The 20,765-nt window shown below is 27.1% G+C and overlaps 2 protein-coding genes across 2 annotated transcripts; both read right to left on the bottom strand.

The window, feature by feature from the left end:
* Nucleotides 1-4,028: 4,028 nt before the first annotated feature.
* On the bottom strand, nucleotides 4,029-5,739 carry LOC115705317 (palmitoyl-monogalactosyldiacylglycerol delta-7 desaturase, chloroplastic). Its single transcript, XM_030632627.2, has 5 exons — nucleotides 5,216-5,739; nucleotides 4,971-5,111; nucleotides 4,751-4,891; nucleotides 4,528-4,634; nucleotides 4,029-4,433 (listed from the first exon to the last, which is right to left on the bottom strand). The coding sequence occupies exons 1-5, from the start codon at nucleotides 5,570-5,572 to the stop codon at nucleotides 4,229-4,231; spliced, it is 951 nt and encodes a 316-aa protein (XP_030488487.2). The 5' UTR covers nucleotides 5,573-5,739; the 3' UTR covers nucleotides 4,029-4,228.
* Nucleotides 5,740-18,827: 13,088 nt separating this feature from the next.
* LOC115705298 (palmitoyl-monogalactosyldiacylglycerol delta-7 desaturase, chloroplastic) lies at nucleotides 18,828-20,679 on the bottom strand. Its single transcript, XM_030632600.2, has 5 exons — nucleotides 19,976-20,679; nucleotides 19,750-19,890; nucleotides 19,507-19,647; nucleotides 19,324-19,430; nucleotides 18,828-19,232 (listed from the first exon to the last, which is right to left on the bottom strand). Exons 1-5 carry the CDS (start codon nucleotides 20,522-20,524, stop codon nucleotides 19,034-19,036), a joined length of 1,137 nt encoding a protein of 378 aa, XP_030488460.2. The 5' UTR covers nucleotides 20,525-20,679; the 3' UTR covers nucleotides 18,828-19,033.
* Nucleotides 20,680-20,765: the final 86 nt, after the last annotated feature.

Genomic DNA, 20,765 nt, shown 5'->3' on the forward strand with positions numbered 1-20,765 from the left:
TTTATCGAGGTGAATGTGGGGCATCAACCGGACCAGCCTACAAACTACGGCCACGGGCTGAGCCAGTGAGGGGAGGTGGTCATGACCTGTTGTTCCCTTAACCAGTCACCTCGCGTGCTGTCTCTCTCTGCTGCCACAGCGTTGTTAGAGAGAGAGAAAAGAAGAGCTCGTCCACACTCTCTTCTGTCGACAACTGCCTGCAGCCGGTAAAAATGTCAGTTTCCAGTTAAACCCATCTCATTCAAAGAAAAAAATATACCTATAAAATTGTTTGGAGCATCACTTTTGTTCTTAGTATTTTTCTATTATTGGTATATATATATAATAAATTATTCAGAACTTGTTAAAAGCATCTCACATATCTATTACATTTAAGTTATTCAAAATTTCACTATTTATATTTTATTAAAAACAAAATTATTAAAATTGTGGGTACTTTTTGACATTTACATTAGTTTATTTATGTTGTTTACATTTCGAGAAAAATGTTCTCACAAATATTATTTGTTTTGTGTAGTGACTGTTTTGGTGCATTGAGGTATGTGTGTGTGGAAAAGAAAAGAGTGAGCTGAGCAGGGTGTGGTGAGGGTGCAGGAGCAGAGTCATGCAGACCCACCCATGAGCATGATCCCCCGGCTCACAAGGCTGTGATTAACAGCTGTGTATGTGATTAAGCTGCCACGTGGCGAAATGGGTGTTACTCAAACTTTGTCTGTTTGTAAAGAAAAGAGGATGATGATAAGGGACTTTTGAAAAGGGTTGGCTGGTTGGTTGGTGATGGGGAACTGCTTACTCTGTCTCACAGTCAGACTACTCAGGGTATGAATGGAAGCACAAAATTATAGGCCATGACTTTTCTTTCTTTCTTTCTCTCTCTCCAAATATTTAATTTTCTAATTTTTAGTTCCCAAGGTACTTGTACAACTACTACAGTACACCATATGAAAAGAATAGTCATGAGTTACCACTTATTAATATGCCCCTAAATATGGGGTATACACTAAGAATAACATTTATTATTTTTGTTTTGATAATTACTTCCTTTTTCTTTTTTCTTTCATTTTCCCTATCAACTTGGAAATAAGGCACTAATTACTCCACCTGAAAAGTTCATTATTAATTTGTATCCCAACTACCCACACACACCCTTATATACAATCTTTCATTGATCTATTCATTTGTAAATGCTAAAAGAGTACCGGGGTGCTTAGCACTCTCTTATGTGTTAATATTGTTATTGATTTAATTAAGTATTGAGTCTCATAGAGTTTTAATATTATAGTTTTTATGGAATATCGCTAGCCAATCGCAACGCGACATGTCGAGAAGGTGCTAAGCACCACTGATGCCTAATAACAATGCTCTTATTTATATCTCATGGATCATGATCAAGCATGAAATGTACCAACAAAATATAATTAATTAATTAATCAAAACGTTTTTATTTTTTGGGGAGTTGCATATATGTGTCCCTAATTGGTAATGATTATATTCTTAAACTGTACTATAGAGTGTGCACGAAGAGTCTTAATGTGGATTAATATATATATATAGGGTTAAAAGTATAATAATTAAATTAATAATTGGACAAAGCATGTGACTTTGTTTAAACTTAATTACCTCGATTTGGTTACATGAAAAGAGCATGCTTTCTAATTCTACTGACGTAAGCAACCTCTATGTTGCATATATAGTTTAATTTATCATATTAATTTGTTTTGGCTACTCATTTTTATAGCGTCTATAGATCATTATTATTTGTATATTATTATTATTATTATTATTATTATTATTATTATTATTATTAACCATTATAAAATAACACTTCATCCTAATGCTACATTATTTATATGTAACTTTTAAGAAATGTGTTAATTTTTTTTAAAAGAAAGAAATGTGTATGCCTTAATGAGTTAGAGCGACTCATTCAAATTAATCATGGCACATAGACACCTTTAGGAATGCATATCTAATCAAATTTCAAGTTTTGTCAATTAATAGAACTTTATAAAAAGATCTTTTTTCTTAAGGGGGCATAAAATTAAGAAAGCGAAATAAATTACATATTTTTCACAATTGTGTAGAAGAAAATATATTCATAACTTATGATAAAAATAATAATATAGAATAACAATTTGTAATAACTTGTAAATTAAAATATCTAGTCTATAAACAATATTTACAATTGTAAAATTATCCATACAAAAAAAACTGTTTAATTTACAGAAAATGAACTTATTTACGATTATGCTATTACATATTTTCGTAATTCTTTTTTCTAAATTTCATATTTATATTACATATTTTTTCAATTTTAAGTAATTTTTTTTTAAAAAACAAAACTCCACTAATAAACTAATGTTATTATAAAAAGAATATTGAAAGCATGCCATGTAATGACGTAAGGAGAGTGTTGGGAAGAACTGAAAAATGTTTAATTTATTGTATAGATTTCATTATTTAGAGAAATATATATGAAGCACTTTTTCTTTTTAAAAGGTGATCATTTATTCCCATGCAAAGAAAATGGATCACCCACAAACACATATTTATTTTTGTTTAATTATATTATAACATCTACTTCATAACTATCTTGCTTTTTGTGCTCCCGTGCTTATGTACCATAGTCATTATGCCTATTTATATATATAAACAAACATTTTATTTATAAATATTCTCTTCTTTTGTCTTATACATCAACAAGAAGAAGGCTTCATACTTTTTATATATATATTAACCTTAATATATTAATGCCTTGAAATTACAAAATGTTATTCTAGGAAAAGTTTGAAAGGAGGCCACTTATAAATTTATATGTAACTATAATTAATTAAGTCATTGTAAAAACTATATATTGGCCATTATGTAGTGAGGACTCATTGCTCGATATATAACTTATTATATGTGTGTGTGTGTGCAAATTGAACCTTTTATTAAATATTATTAACAATTCTATTAAGACTAATTATACAGAACAAGCTATATATATAAGTCCAAAAAATGGGAAAGGTTTGTTTTGTAATTAATGAAGATATATATAGACAATGGTTTATGGGTTTCATATCAAAACCTATATATATCTATATATGTATGTATATTTTTTTTGTAAGCTAGGTATATATTATTATTTAACCCTTATGCCTCTAAACTTGAAGCTAATGAGTTGGATATGATTATTTTATCATAATTTTTCCTCTTTTTACAGAAACTATCGAAAGCTGGTCCGAAGAAAAATAGTTCACCCACCCATATGGTATGGTGGAAAAAAAACAAAGAATTGCTTCTAGAAAATATAGGTCACACTAGCTACGGTACACAGTACACAATCATAAATATAGTGAGTTAAAATTAGTAATTATCAATAAATTTACTTGACTAATCTTATATAGTACCACCACACTACTATAAAAAATAATTAATATATGGGTGTCTAAAAAAACTTTGAACTTTGAGATTAATTGTAGCCTTAAGACAGATAATATTACAATAAGGGCTCATTTAGAACGCCGTATTAGGTCGTATTGTATTGTATTGTATTATATTGAATTGTATTTTATGTAATATTTTTATGTAAAACTATATGTGGTATTAACTTTTATGGACACCTAAATATATAATATTTTAGTATAAATTAAAGTTTAACATAGTATTATATAAAAATATGATATATAATCTAATTCAATATAATACAATACAATACGACCTAATACGGCGTTCGAAACGAGCCCTAATATATATGGAAGTTAAAATAAGATAACGGTTCAATAAAAATAGAAGAATAGAGCCCAGCAAATAATATATGGGTGATTAATTTATATGGAGCATTTCACAAATGATAATTTTTATTTAACTTGATGATTTGTAAAATATCATGAAAAGTTCAGAAACACATGCAGGTTGATATATAGTGAGTGAATATATGTTGCATTCTTTTTCTTTTCTTTTTCTTTTTCAAATTATTCCCTTATATATATTAGTTTCTCTCGTTCATATGTATATATTTGAATACTTTATATATAAATGTTGCATGGTTAAAAAACTCTTGTAATTGTGCAACCAAAATTCTCACATTGCCAAAAACAAATGGTGAGAATCATGGTATATAAGGAATTGACAAGTATATTTTCATTGAGTATTATTATTATTAGGCCACAAATAACTTTTAAATATAATAGTAAAAGGATTTTAATAATTCTGAAAATATTTTAAGTTCTATATATAAATATAATTATTTTGTTGGAGCGTGCATTAATCTTTGCTTGTGAGATTTGGTAGGTAGTTTGAGGTTAGTAGCTAATCCAATGGTATGAAGAAGTTTCACCACATACCAAGTGGTGTCAATTTGCCACCACTCTAACCCATGCCTTGCTGAGTACTCGAAAGCATGGTGATTGTTGTGCCAACCTTCTCCAAAAGCTAACAATGCTACCCACCTGAATATCATCAATCAACCAATATTAATTACCAAAAAAAAATTAAGTAAAAGGTGTTTAATTAATTTCTAAAAAAAAATATTACTTAGCTTACCAATTGTTTCTTGACAAATCACCGGTATTCCATGCTTGGTTGCCCCAAACATGGCAAGCAGAGTTAACCAGCCAAGTCACATGGTAATTACATACCACCCTCACACCCTGCACCACCTTAATTATTAGTCTCTCACTTTTAAACACTTTTATATGTACATATATAGTTTCAAAATCTAATAATTAAATTACCATAAAAGTAATTTGAGATTATTAATTCCTACCATTCCCCAAACCACGAAAGGAAACCCTCCAAGTGCATATAGCACAACTCCAAGTGCAATCGGGTGAAGAATGTAACTATTTTGAAGGAACTTATAGAATCTCTGATTTTCTAAATCCAAAACAATGTTTGGACTCCCACTCTGCATATCAAATTTTATGTTCAAATTAATTAATTAGCGATTTTGTGTATCTAACAGTTTAACAAAGAAAATTACATACCTTTTGATATGCAGTGTTGGAATCAAATAGCCAACCAATGTGACTATACCAGAAACCTTCAATTGGGCTATGTGGGTCTCTCTCAGAATCAACAAACTGATGATGGTACCTATGTGTCCTCACCCAAGTAATTGGATGTCCCTACTCAAAAATATAAATAAAATAAATAAATCCAGTCTTAATATTTTTCCTCAAAAATTATTCATAATAATAAGAGAAGCAATTGAAGTTCTAGTACTACATACCTGAAGAGCTTGAGTTCCACAATAAGCAAAAAAATACTCAAGCCATTTGGGGAGTTTAAAACTATGGTGAGAGAGATTCCTATGAAAAGAGAGAGTAATACCAAAAAGGCCTGTAATGATGTATAGTGTGAATGCAACCCAAAATGCAGCCCAATTACAATAAAAGGGCCCAAAAAGACTAAGCAAATGCAAACCCAAAATAACACCAGCAGTGCCCATGTCCCAAATACTCCATTTCCTCCCACTAAAAACTTTTATTGGCTCTTCTTTAGAAACTGACCCAGTTCTTAATTGCTTTTTAGGCTTTGACTCATTGTTTATGCCAAACTTTGGTGAGGTCATCATGAGTGAACCCATTATTTGTTTTTGTGTTAAATGTTTAATATTGTGTGTGATATGTATATATAAGCTCCAATTCTTAATTGGGTTCTTGTTAAAATTGTTGGAAAAAAGTTTTCTATAGTGGTTTCGTAGAATTATCAAATTTCAATATAGATGTATCTTAGAATTATTGTTTTGGGTTGTTTTACCTCCAATACACGAAATACTAAAATAAATAATAAAAGATATGATAGGTCTTAGACTTTGATTTTTCTTTTTAAAGTAAATATAGAACTTTAATTAATTTGTTTAATCAGACAAAAGATAAAATTATACTTTAACAAGGAAAAACATTCCTGTTAAATACTCGATTTAGAAAAAAAAAACAAGATGCTCTAAGTTCTAACAAGATTTAGCAAATCATTTAATGAAAAATAAAAATAAAAAAACATATTGTTTAAGAATGCAAGAAATTTACGACAATCTTTTATAAAAACTCCAAAAGAAGAAAATATATAGATAATAAATTTTGAATAGCTTGTACACTAAATTCGAAGCGTCTATACAAAACTACCTAATTTAGACATTACTAATTTTCTGTAAGAATCTCGAGTGACTATATCATAATTAAACGCCGGATCACGAAAGATGCTATATCAACATTTACTATTATGTATTTTTATTTTTATTTTACATAATAGTTTTTTAAAATTATTTCTTTGTAATTAATTATAATTTATAAATGTTATTATTATTATAATTAAATTAATGTCGGTTTGAAAAAATGACACATAATTTATATGCAATATAATTATTGAGAATTAGGAAATCATGTTGTTCAAATTATTTCCTTTTTATGTTATTTTTACTAATTCTCATTTGGCTCATTCGTTAACTAAGTAGCTTTAAAGTTAGATATCGATCGGTATTAATGGACATGTGTATACAATGTTCATATTTAGCACTTTCATTTTTATCAAATTATTTTATTTTAATGGAAGTAATGTATATCTCTAAGAAACAATTTTCATACGTAAATTATATATTTGAGTCACCAAAAGAATCTACGTTTCAAACTATCCTAAGGACTTGTTGCTAGTAAAAAATTATATGAAAAACCGTGTTTTTGCAAATGTCAGTTGTATATACGAAAATATAAAAACTGTACGCGTTTGCAGCAGCAGAAAGTAATTCTGCTACAGCAAAACTGAACAGGCAGAATATAAAATATTTGCAGAAAAATAAATAACTTGACACAAGAGATTTATACGTGGTATCAGTGTTCTCCCGAACACTCCTAGTCCACGGGGCCACGCCCAGAGAATGAAATCAATTAATAAAGTATCAAAATTACAAAGACAATTGACTTAAACAAGTTTAGACTCCCTCTAAAGTATTGCCGCAATCCTTTGTAATCCACTTTATGAATCTGACTTCTTGAAACACCTTCAAGCCCGAACTCCCTTCGTCTTTGAAGTGTGAGTGCTTACTTCCTCCCGAAGTAAGGCTTCAACAAGTCTTCTCCCGAAGACCAAGTGCTTACTTCCTCCCGAAGTAAGGCTTCAACAAGTCTTCTCCCGAAGACCAAGTGCTTACTTCCTCCCGAAGTAAGGCTTTATCAAGTCTTCTCCCGAAGACCAATCTCTTGTTCAGTCAAGTAGTTCTTCACAACTTCTAGGATAGAGTAAGAACAGAAATAGAACAACTAGAACCTAGATGAACAACTAGGCTCTCACAAAACAAAGAAAGACTCTCTTCTCTCAAAAGATAAATGTAGAAAATAAATAATGGAAGAGGTAATTCGAATGGTTGCTCTCTAGGCTCTATTTATAGATCATAGAAACCAAAGAGGCAACCACAAGTTCGAATTAGCAGCTGTACAAAAACTTTCCAAAAGAAACACGATTCCGCTACATCGTATTCGGATGCCGACGTTGTACGGATCCGCCTTAAACGGAAACTTACTAAAATCGGGTCCGATCTTCTTTTAATGTTTGATTCCTGCCAAAAACAGATTAGATATTCTGATTGTATCAAGATACAATCGAAATCAATAAGGAAAAGGCAATAAACAAAGTTTCCCTAAAAAAGACAACTTTCCAAAAGAGAATTCCTTCTCTTTTGAGAAGTTTTTCAACAAAGGAAAGTTCAGCTGAAAGTGCAACTTTCCAAACAAGGAAAAGGGCAACTACAATCCGAATTTATAAGGTAAGAAATCGAATATGAATGCACACCAATCTTACCATAAATGGAAAAATTATTTTGTCAACTAACTTGCCAAAAAAAGACTTTACATTATATAATATATTATTATAGATACTAATCACGCACATAATATTTATTCATTAATTTATTATAGTATAATATTACACATAAATAATATAGATCACACACATAGACTTTCTAATTTCATAAAATATTTACATAACATATCTCTAAAGGGTTCTAATTTATTACACATGCCACTATATTTTTATTTTTATTTTTATATATAATACAGTAGAACCTCTATCCAAGAATACACTTGGGACCAAGTAAATTATATTCTAATTGGGAGGTTATAACTAAATAGAATTACACTAGAAAAAAAAATTAAAAAACCAAAAAATATCAATGTAATAATAATAACAATAAATAATCATTAATACTATATCGTAATAGAAATATTTTAGAGTAAATATAATTTCATACATGTATTATAATTTAAAATAAAATTATTAATTTTATATAAATAAATTTACAAAATACATGTATATATTTTATTAAGATGTAATTATTCTTATATAGAGGTATACTTTGTTAATACGGGACTTAGAAAATGTATAACTAATTACAATTTAGAGGTTATTCTTATTTATAATTGGCCCAAATCGGGACTTGATTTTTTTATAACAAATTAGAGGTTATTCTTGAATAGAGTATTCTTAAATAGAGGTATCACTGTATATAGTAATTGGCACAACTTATTAAATAGTTATGAGGAATATCCTGATTTCTTTCTTGAGAACTTGCGTAGAAATCATGTATACAAGTTAATTAATTATGTGAAATTAATTCACTAGTTAAAAGTTTAATCAACTCCCATAATTAAATATAATCGTAGTTTAGGACCCCCTAAGCAAGTAAATTGAATTATGATGCCTATCATTTAAGGCTTAGTCATGTGATAAGTTGCCTCCACTCTAAGCCTAAGGAGCCAAAGCATGCATCCAAATAATACCATTAGTTAATTAATGCCCACCCAACTTGAACAAATTTTAAAAAATTTATTGCTGCCTATCTTATAGATCATGATGGCAAAACATATACATTTTATTTTCATCAAGTATTTACAAATTTCATACACTTCAAGTGTTTCATTCATGCACAAACTAATAAATAACTTAAGGAAATATCATTGTTTCACTCTTAAAGAATAAGTGCATGTTTAGCATCATAACTAAAAAATTGTTTTTTGTTTTTAAAAACTGAAAAATTGTTTTTTAAAAACAATTTGGCTTGTTTAGCCTTGTTTTTTGAAAACAGTTTTCAGAAAACAAAGTTACAAAAAACAAGAATTTTGAAAACAACAAAATGTTATTTTCTGTTTTAAAAACTAATTCACTATTGGTCAATATTGTTTTTAAAAAACACTAACCAAACATGACTTGTTTTTAAAAACTTCAAAAACTATTTTTTGTTCTCATTTCTAAAAACAATTTTTTGAAAATAAAAAACAGAAAACAATATCAAACATGCTCTAAGTGTCAATGCATTTTTTTTTTTTTTACTTTTATGCTTTCAAACTTGGCAATGAAAACTTTTTATGTTTTAATTTTATACTCTTGACTTTCTATTTTTTTTTTTTGGTAATATCTCGTTAACTTTATTTATATTTGTAAATTTAAAGTACTTAAATATATATTATTGTTAAAATTAATTAGATTATTACTGTATACACTTATATATACATGACATGTTTTCGTTGGTTCAAGGTTTTAGTATCACATGTATATACATGTATACATTGGCAATTATTCCCGTTCGTATTTATTAGAGGAATTTACTAGTATGAAAAATTAAACTGTAAAAATTAATTTTCTAAATCGTGAGAAAATTTATAGAACATGTCCTCTCAACTGATATCGACTAAGTAATCGTTATCAAATTAATTAACAAATATTTTTTATATCACATAATTAAAATTTTCTCATTTAACACATTAAGGCCATAACAAAATCCCGAAAATGTATTTTGGGCCCCGAACCCGGTTCGGCCCTAAAATACCCAATTGTGACTCTACCGTACCGACTTGTCAGAAATCACCCGCAGAAAGACAGAATACACATACTATATAATAATGCAGTCTATAAACACAATATATTATAAAATTATAATTTTACCCTTCTCGGGTCAAAATTACAAAAGATAAATCATAATAATTCTACATATTAAATCATATAATAATATAATTTATCATTAACACTTAATTAATTTAGTTAAGGTTGCTAATTCAGTTACTAATCTTTAGAGTATTACAAAATCACTTATATTACATTGATAAAAAGTTGCAACATCTTTTTATTTTTTAAAAGAAGATAGTTTAAATAGCTTATCTTTTAGTTTCATACACTTATATGTCAATTTTTTTTTTGACGAATTAAATACTATATATTACGTTTTTATTGCAGCTTTTAATTCTAATTTCAATAAATTTTTTTAAATCTAACTAATCTAACACCCATCAATTGATTAATTGTCCACTTTCAATAAATTTTTTATGAGTAATTTGTGGCATAAATATTTAAGTTTAACTATCTGTTGCAAATAAATACTTAAGTTTAATTTTTAGCAGTAATAATACTCAAGTTATATTTTTGGAACTCTGTAGGTACCTAACCATTAAATGTTAAGTCATTATCTACGTGTCTTTTCTTATTGGTATATTTAAACTAATTTTTTTTAAATAATAAAAAATATAATGACTTGGACCAATTAGAAATTGCCACGTGGTAATTTACTTAACACTTAACAGTCAGGTACCTACAGAAGTTTTAGAATTATAACTTAGTTATTATTACCGCCAAAAATTAAACTTAGGTATTTATTTGCAACTATGAGTTAAACTTAAGTATTTATGCCGCAAATTACTCATTTATTATTAAACAATTTCAAAACTAAATAATAATTATTTTATTATAAAAATGAAACAAATAAATAATAAGATAATTCTATTGTATTTTTTTTTCAATATTTCTGTTGTTTCTTTTTAAATTATTTAATGTTTTTTTATAAACAAAAAAAGAGTTGGATCATTAATATACTAATAAGTGACGTTTTACTTAACTAATTCAACACTTAACAAAATTTATTGTAACGACTGCAACAAAAACGTAATATATAATATTTAATCCGTTAAAAAATAATAACACACTACTACAAAATTGGGCTTTAGAGGCGGTTTTTAAGGGCTTTCAGCGTCGGTATTGGCGAAATTCGCTACCGACGCTGTTCCGGGTGACGCTAAAGGGTTAAAAACAACCGACGCCATAGGACCCCTAACCGACGCCATAGGGGTCCTATGGCGTCGGTTGTTTCATATAATTTTTTTTTCAGCTTCCAATTTTGTATTTTAGCATAATTTATATATATATTATTTTATTATTAATATAATTAAATTAAGTATAAATTATATATAATAACCATAAATACAAATTAAATTGAAAAGTTGAATAAATACACATCTACATTATTCTAAGTGTTTGTATATTAGCTATCTTTTTATTAATATTTTATATTATGTGTTTGTATTTTTGTAGTATATTAGTATATTTTTATAATTTTTTTTAATATATTAGTATCATTTTTGTAGTGTATTGTATTTTTGTAGATAAAGGGTTAAAATTTGCATGAAATTTTTTAAAACTTTGAACATTATTAATAACTTTTGATCCGGTTGTCCGCTTGAGGCGATTTTTTTTTTTTTTGAACTTGGGTATTTTTGTGTTTTATTTTGCTATTTTACTTAACATAAACTAATAGAATTCTTATTTTAAGTATTAGAATCAATGTTTATAATGTATTTGTTAATTCTAGTGTGTTTTGGTATATTGGTAAAAACTTATCAATCTATCCTTTTGGTCACAAGTTCAAATCCCAATATAGACCTTTTTTGTATTTTTTTTATAGCTTACTATATCTATCCTTAGCACTCAACAATATATATCATATGTATTACATCAATATTATTCTAAAATTACTCTAAGCATTTAAAGATTATCTAAATATATATGAAAAATATTCTTATAAAAGTAGGTTAAAGAAAGCATACCTTATACCAAAAATTATGTACTTGTCTTCCGATAAAGTCACTTCCGATAAAATCCTAACGACCAAGTTTAAGAGAAATTAAAATCAAATATTATCCTAATTTTACTGAAATTTCGGCAGCATAACGACTATAATTGAACGTTTCCGAAAAATTCAAACCTATTAATAACAACAAAACACAATTCAAAACAATATGAAATAATCACAACAACATTTAGCAATATAAAAATTTACCACCCATTCGACGTTAAAGATACATGTATTCATTAACCTACTTCACTAAGGATGAATATTGAAGATATTCAAACTCATCTAACATGCATATTATTTCACCCATCGATCCGGCGCATTACAATATATTACAGAACCTACTTCACTACGGATGAATATTTAAGATATTCAAACTCTACTAAGCATTCATAATTAATTTATAATAAAATTTAGTGAGTGTATACCTCGAGCTAACTAGAAACCGATCAATACCAAATAAGTCAGATCCTTGCAAATTGACCTCACAACCTACAACATAAAGAAATACTACAAAATTACAAATTTTTTTATTTAGCTACTTACTAGTTATATAATTTATGAGTATTTAGTTACTAACTAGTTAATTTATTACTAACTAGTTAAAAATACATGAATAGAATGAAAATTAGTAACTTGCTAAGTAGTTGTAATTAACTATCTACTAGCTACTAAAAAAATAAAAACACATGAATAAAATTGAAAATAGAAAAAAATTGATACAAAATAGAGTTAATTTTTAAACTTTTGTTTCTAAACTAATTTTTTAGAAAACAATTTCTAAACTTTTATTTTAATACTCTCTTATCTCATTCTCATTCACAATATTTAACAAAATTATTTGTTTAAAATACTCAATATATACATATACAATATATAAAATACTCTCCTATTTATCTCATTTCTCATTCACAATATATACACACACACAATACATATTCAATACAACACAAAATACATACATATATACTCTCCTATATCACATTTTTCATTCACAATATATATACACACAATACATTTCTCATTCACAATATATATACACACAATACATATTTAATAATATAGAAAAAACCTAAAAATATTTATAAAATAAAAAATAAAGCAATGTACAATACTAAAATTAGTAGAAATTAGATTTATACCTTAATAGACGTTGAAATACAATGTTTTCTCCACTAAAAACGGTGGTCGGAGGTATAACCACCACCACCACTACCTCTACCTTCAGTTTTCCTTAAAAAATGAGGAAAAATGTGATCTTTTCAGGTATATAGTTTTAGGTATGAAAAATAGAAGATTTAGAAACAAAAATGAGCTAAAATGGTGAAAAAATGGTGAAATGGGGGTGGTTTTTCGTGGTGGTTGGCGGAGAGGGTTTGGGGTTCTCTGGTTTGGGGGTTTCTGGGTTGGCTGGTCGAATGAGGAAGATGATGGGCTGGGCTAGGGTTATAAACCCTTTAGGCGTCAGTTTTTTTTAGAAATAACCGACGCCATAGGTGGTGTCAAAATCCCTTCCAAAAAATTCCAACCCTATGACGTCGGTTCTTTAATATTTGCTGAAAAAAGTGCCTCTAAAAGCTTGGTTTGTAGTAGTGACATATAAGTGTATAAAATTAAAAATATAAAGTATTTATATCGTAAATATTCCTTAAAAATATAAAAGTTTCAACAAAATACAAGTAGGTTGCGATTGCGAGCTTTAATCTTTTTTTTTTTTTTTTGAGCTTTCTCCACATTTTTTTTGTTACTTGATTTGTTATTAAAGTTACAAGAATCTCCACAATAATTTTCTATTAAAAAACAATCACCTTACTATTTGTATAAAAATGCTCTCTTAGTTGTCTTAATAATTTCATGTGGATGGTTGAGTATAATTTTGACCCAAATAATAATAAGTATAAAGTGATAAACTATACTTGGTTATGTATATTATGTTGTGACTTTTTATTTTAAACTTTTGTGTTTGTTAGTTTTATAGTTATTAGCTATACAAATTAAAAAATTAAGTCATTACTTTAGGTATATTTTACTAATATTTTGTATTCTTTTTTATGTTGCAAAAAATATTTTAATTAATTTTCTAGCTTTAATTTTTTTCGGAGCCTCTTCTTTAATTTGTTTTTACAGTTATCACACGTACAAAGATACAGTAGTTTCCAAGTAAAAAACAATCACAATACCTTCAAGAAGATGGTTTAGCAATTGTAAGTAAATTCAATTTTGGTGATTTCTTTAAAAAGATTATTAAATTTCAAATTTGGGTTTAATTGATATATATAATGAGATAATTAGGAAAATGAACTTGGAAGATTGAAAGAATATGAGCTTACTTATATTCAAAAAGAAATAAGGTACTCCTACTTTCATATCGATATGGGATAATGGAATGTTAAGAAAATGTGTACATATATTTATATTACTACAACTCAATCACAAAAACTACAAATAATATCAAAAATATTTTTTCTATTTCCGATACTACCTGTGTACTAATTGTTGTATAAGATGTGAGATGTCATATTAATTTTAAAATAATAATTGAAATATTATTTAATTAAAATTTATATAAAACAAACTCATAAATAACTTTACATAAAAACTAAATAATAAAAAATTAGTAGTGCTTTGATATATGTTCTAAATTATGCTCCTAAATTTATCTGGTCGTTAAAAATCTCCTTTAAACTATTGAGATTGTTAAACGACACAAAAACACTAAGCATATCGTTTAAAAAACACTAAAATAATACAGACTCATTTTTTGTTGTGACACCCTATAACACAACTCATTTTTTAAAATGATTTGAGAGAATGGAGTTAGATGTTGTTGGGCCTGGGGCTGGTCCGTTTGGATAGTTTACTCCAATAAAGCCATTTTCCATTTCATAGATTATAGGCCCTGACGATGTTGTCGGGGTTGGAGCTGGGGCTGGGATTGGGGCTGGGGTTGGAGTTGAGTCACCTATAATATATATGGCAAAACATTTTCATTAAGTATTTAATATTTATAAATCTTGAAATAAATAACTTACAAAGGAAATTCATTCTCCACTAAATAAGTGTATCAATGTATTTTTTATTTTTATTTTTTAAGTTTCAATAATTATAATTCATATTTATTTTACATATATAACAATGTAAATATATATAAATATTAAGTATTAGTAATATACAATACATTACAATTATATTATTACTTAATTATTAATTTAAATAATAATAATAAAAATTAAATCTAATACAATTTAATAATATTTTATAAATATATAAAATTTAATTTAGTTTTAAATTTATTTATAAAAAATATATATCTAACTAATTTTATAAAATAAATAAATAAGTTTAGATATTTTAACCAATATAACTAATAAATTTATTATTAAGTATTATTAATTAATTAAATTAACGTCTTATTTAAATTTAAATTAAGATTTATATAACTAATTAAAAAATAATTATATAATAATCTATTGATACTTTTTAATAATTATCTAAGTCATATTTTAATAAATAAATTAAATTTAAATATTTAATTTTATTTTTTTAAATAAAAAATACTTTTTTAATTTATTTCATGGTACTAGTTTTAACGTTAACTTATTTAAAGGAAAAATTTTAAAAAAAAATGTTAAGCCAAAAATTTTTGTTAGATAGCCACATTTAATATAAAAGATATATATATTTTTGAATGGAAATAAATGTATATATTTAGTGATTAATAATTGCATGGCTAACCTTCCATTGTTGGTGATGATTTTTTGCCAAAAGTATTCTCACAATTAGCGCAATTGCATCCTTCGAAACAACCATTTTCCATCTTAAAAATCAAATTAAAAAACAAAAATTAAATTATAATCAATCAGAAGAAATTAAAAGGAATTATATTTCATTAAAATATGAATTATGTCATAATATAAACAATACAAATATTTGATATTTGCTTACCCCATAACAAGAACAATAATTTTGTAGGCACTTTGATTTTTTGCAGTTGCATCCTCTATTGTTCTGCTTTTTTATCCAAATAAAGACACACAAGTGAGTTTTAATAAGTATAAAGTTAATGAAGAAAGTAGAAATTCTTTCAATAAAAAATATGTTTAGAGTCAAATAATTAAAGTATAGTAAATAATAACCTTTGAATCAAATGCATGTGGATTTCGAGCTTTAAATTTTTTGAGAGCCCCCTCCACCTCATTATGGGTTTCTATTTTATTTTTACACGTATCACATGTGCAAAAATTCCCACAGTAATTGCCGTTTAAAAAACAATCACAATACCTTCAAGAAAAAAAAAATACATTAAAATTTATTTATTAAAAAAAATACAAATTATGTTAAACATAAATAGTATCTATACATATGTCTACATATCTAAAAATAAATACACTAATTATTATTATTATTATTACTTACCCTGCTAAGCATTGGGTCTTTTTACAAGTGCAATAGCCTTTGCCTCTCCTGCAACCACAAAAATAGTACATAAATATTTCGAGTCTAGACATTAAATAATAATAATAATAATAATAATAATAATAATAATAATAATAATAATAATATGTTTAGTTACGTGCCTCTTTTTTTCCGATGATTTTTCCTCATAAAGATTAATCTCTACTTGATTTGTTTGGGCTGGCATGGTGCTGTTAATTTATACGAAAATAAAAAAAATCAAACATTATCAAATCTAAATATATTCAAAGTTAATAAATAAGTAGCATAAATGTATAATAAATGCTCACAATTTTAACTAATACTATATATTATTTTAGATTTTTATATATATATATAGGTACCTCATCATCATCAAATTATTTGAAGGCTCATTATTAGGATCTTCATTCTGCATGAAAAATATACAATATTATAATAATGCTATAAAATAATTAACAAAATCAAAGAGTCTAACATTGGTATAATTTAGTTAATTTTCAAGTGATAATATATATTGAGTGGGTTTCAAAAGTGTTAAAAATAATTATTCTTAATAATTACTTAAAAAATAATAGTTGGAGAGAGAGGAAAAAAATACAAATTGAAATTAGGTGGAATTATAATAAGAAATACCTCGTTGTTATTGATACCCAGTAATTCGTCTTCTTCAAAGTAAATATCATTTTCTTTCTGTAAAATAGAGTAACATATTTTTAGTGAATAAAGCTATTTTAAGCATATAATCACAAATTTTTCATAATAAATCTAATAATATTAAATTATAAGAAAATACTTATTAAACATTTAATTTTTCTTACTTAGATAATTTGTTATTACTCACTTATCTTTTGAATTTATTTAGTCTCATCATATTTTAGTAATCATTATATATATATAATAAGTTTAATTCCAACGCTAATTTTAAGAAAATTAAGATATAAAAAACATAGTTTAATTTTAATAAGCGATAAAAAAAAAAAGAAAGAAAACCTTAGTAACATAGAGAAAGATAAAAAAAAAAAATTAAAAAAAATCCAACAGATAAAAAGAATAAGATTTCTTAAATAAAATTAAAAAAATAATGTTAAAGTTTTGTTGTTCTCAAAATTTTCTATTCTTTTAATTTAATTTTTAGAAAAGTAAATATAAGTTTATGACTTACTTTGTTTTCAGTAGACTCGTAGGGAGGATTCATGTTGAGATGTTGAACTTTGTAACAGTACGGAAGAAAATAACTTAAATATAAGAGAACCAAAATAATAATAATTATATGCAGTATTTTTTAAAAGTATGTACTTAAGCTTTGGTGTTTATTTATAGGTTTTCAGATATATAGTTCGAATAGGATTAGGATATATAATACATATATAATCATGTAAAATTTATAAAAATCTATCGTAAAAAAGATAAATTTTATTTTTATTTGGACTTAATAATAATATCTTGGTTATTAGATATTTTTGAACCTGATGAAAAACATTATATTTTTTAAAGAAAAAAAATGTACAGACTTTTTTTGAATTTTTGATGGTTTTAATTATTTAATTTTTTTTTTTTTTGTATTTAATTAAACTTAATTCTATGGAATTAATTATTACTTATTTAAATAAGTCATATAGGTCTTTTCTCATAATCTCATTACAAATATATCTTTTTTGCAATTAATTTTTTGTCATTAATTAACTAGAAGAGTATGTAGAATTTTAAATCAAACTAATTTATATTTTCTCAGGGAAAAAATTTATTTTGTATTAATTTGTTTTATTATTTTAAGATTTTTACAATCTTTTGTAAAGATAATGTGTCTTCAACATATATAAAATATAATGAATAATTTAGGATCTTTTTGGAAAAATAAAATTGAAAAAATTAGAATTCCAATAATTTCTTTAATGAAGATTTTCTTACAATTAGTTGACATCAGTACATACTTCATAATTTAATTAAATCAATTTTTTAGTTTTCTTGAATGGTAAATTTCCTAAATTAATTTGGCCTCAATATTATCAACAACATCAAAGAAGAGATTATACTTCGAAAAAATACGATAACGTATAAACAAGCTGGTCTAGTCATAAGATAAGCACACTAATTAACATACCTTTTGACAAAACGTAAAGAAATATTACTAAAAGAATAAAAAAGTTGTTTACAATCTTCAATGACACCACCCAAAATGAATGACAAAACATTCAAATTTCTAACCGCTTGTACTAATACCAAACAATGAGATTCGACAATATTAATACCCTAAAAATCGCGCTTCAACTATGATAACACTTCCTTAAGAGTCATGATTTTAACAATCTTTGGAAGAACTTGCCCAATCCGCAATCTTATAATCCTAGCCACGACCCAACCCTTGTGATCCCAAATAACCCCATCAAAACTATGTCTTCCCTCTTCGTCAAACAATGCAACATCAATATTCACCTTGAATATTCATAACTTAGTTTAGAGAGTAAAAAATATGTTTTTCTTTTAAAATTTGGTTACAGAAAAAGTGCTTCTCAACCAGTTTTTCTGCAAATCTTTAGTATTTCATATCCATGTATGGACCACAATCAATTACTTTGTACAGTGCACAATGATTTCTCTTATGAGTACAGATGAAAATCGAGAACAAAGCTCTGAATTGTGGAGAGAGATAAGCTAACTCTCAAACTGTTACATAGTTAATCATTTGTGTATATATATTATTCAATTTTTGACTGTTGTATAAAATTAGTTATTTAGAGCCATTCTTTGCTTATGAGTTTCATTGGGTAGTTTGACTTCAGTAGCCAATCCAATGACCTGGAGAAGCTTCACCACATACCAAGTCATGTCAATTTGCCACCATTCTAACCCATGCCTTGCTGAGTACTCAAATGCATGGTGATTGTTGTGCCAACCTTCTCCAAATGCTAACAATGCCACCCACCTACATTATGAACCAATCTTATAAAACATTAATTACTATGAACAAATTTCTTTCTTTGTTGCAAAAAAAAAATGAGTCTTTAAGTGTTTACCAATTGTTTCTGGACAAATCATGAGTCTTCCATGCTTGTTTTCCCCAAACATGGCAAGCAGAGTTAACTAGCCAAGTAATATGGTACACCCATATGACCCTCACACCCTGCAGTGATACAACATTTACATTTTACATCTTCAAAATTAATCCTCCAAAAGAAAAAGTGAAATTGAATTGTTACCATTCCCCACACAAGGAAAGGAAATCCTCCAAGTGCATATAGTAGAGTTGCCATTGCAATTGGGTGAACAATGTAAGTATTCTTAAGGAACTTATAGAATGTCTGCTTTTCTAAATCTGAAACATTGTTTGGACCCCCACACTGCAAAATTCAATCAACAGATTAGAATTATGTTATTTGAACAACATGTAGAGATATGAACTGAAGTAGAAGAAAAGAGAAAATAATGCATATAATTAATACCCTTTGAGCTACAGAATTGGTATCAAATAGCCAACTCATGTGACTAAACCAGAAACCTTCAATTGGGCTATGTGGGTCTCTCTCAGAATCACAAAACTGATGGTGATACCTATGTGTGCTCACCCAATCAATTGGATTCCCCTATCTCAAACAAATAACTCATCAAAATCAGATCTTTTTTCATTCTTCCAAAAATGATAGTCAAAAAGGTTAAGTTAAAACTGACCTGAAGAGCTAGAGCTCCACAATAAGCACACAAGTACTCAAGCCATTTGGGTAGCTTAAAACTGCGGTGAGAGAGATTTCTATGAAAAGAGAGAGTGATACCAAATAAACCAGTCACAATGTAAAGTGAAAGTGCCACCCAAAAGGCAGCCCAATTACAATGAAACGGAGCAAAAAGACTAAGCAAATGCATTGCCAAAACAACACCAGCAGTGCCCATATCCATAGAATTCCATTTCCTCCCAGAAAAAACTCTTCTTGGCCTCTTCACCACCACATCTGACAACATAATTCTCTTCCCATTTACTGGCTCTGCACTCTCACTTAATGCTGCATTAGTAACTAACCCAATTCTTCTGTCATTACTTCTTACATGAAAATGCCTTAAAAGGTTTGTATTTCCCAAAAAAATTTCAGGCTTTGGAAAAGTTGAAGCCTTTGGCAATGGCCTGAAAGGGGCTACATTCCCTCTAGGCTGGTGACTTAAACGGTGGAGAGAAATAAAAGTATGGGCTTTGGGTTTGGACGGTGGAGAAGTAAGCATAGCCATGAATGGAGAAGGTTTGTTTAATTCTTTTTGTGTGAAATTGTATAATATTGTGTGTGATATATAATATAAGCTTGAATTCTTGGTGGGTTTCTTGTCAAATTGCGGGAAAAAAGTTTGTGGTTTTTGTAGGTTTGTTTAAATTCCATAAATTGTTGAATTGGGTAATGATAATATATAAGAAAGAGACAAAAGGTTGAGATTTTAGATGAGAAAGTTGGTTTCTTGTCCTTTTATAGTTGGG

The sequence above is a fragment of the Cannabis sativa genome, chromosome 1 (assembly GCF_029168945.1).
Source record: "Cannabis sativa cultivar Pink pepper isolate KNU-18-1 chromosome 1, ASM2916894v1, whole genome shotgun sequence".
NCBI lineage: Eukaryota > Viridiplantae > Streptophyta > Magnoliopsida > Rosales > Cannabaceae > Cannabis > Cannabis sativa.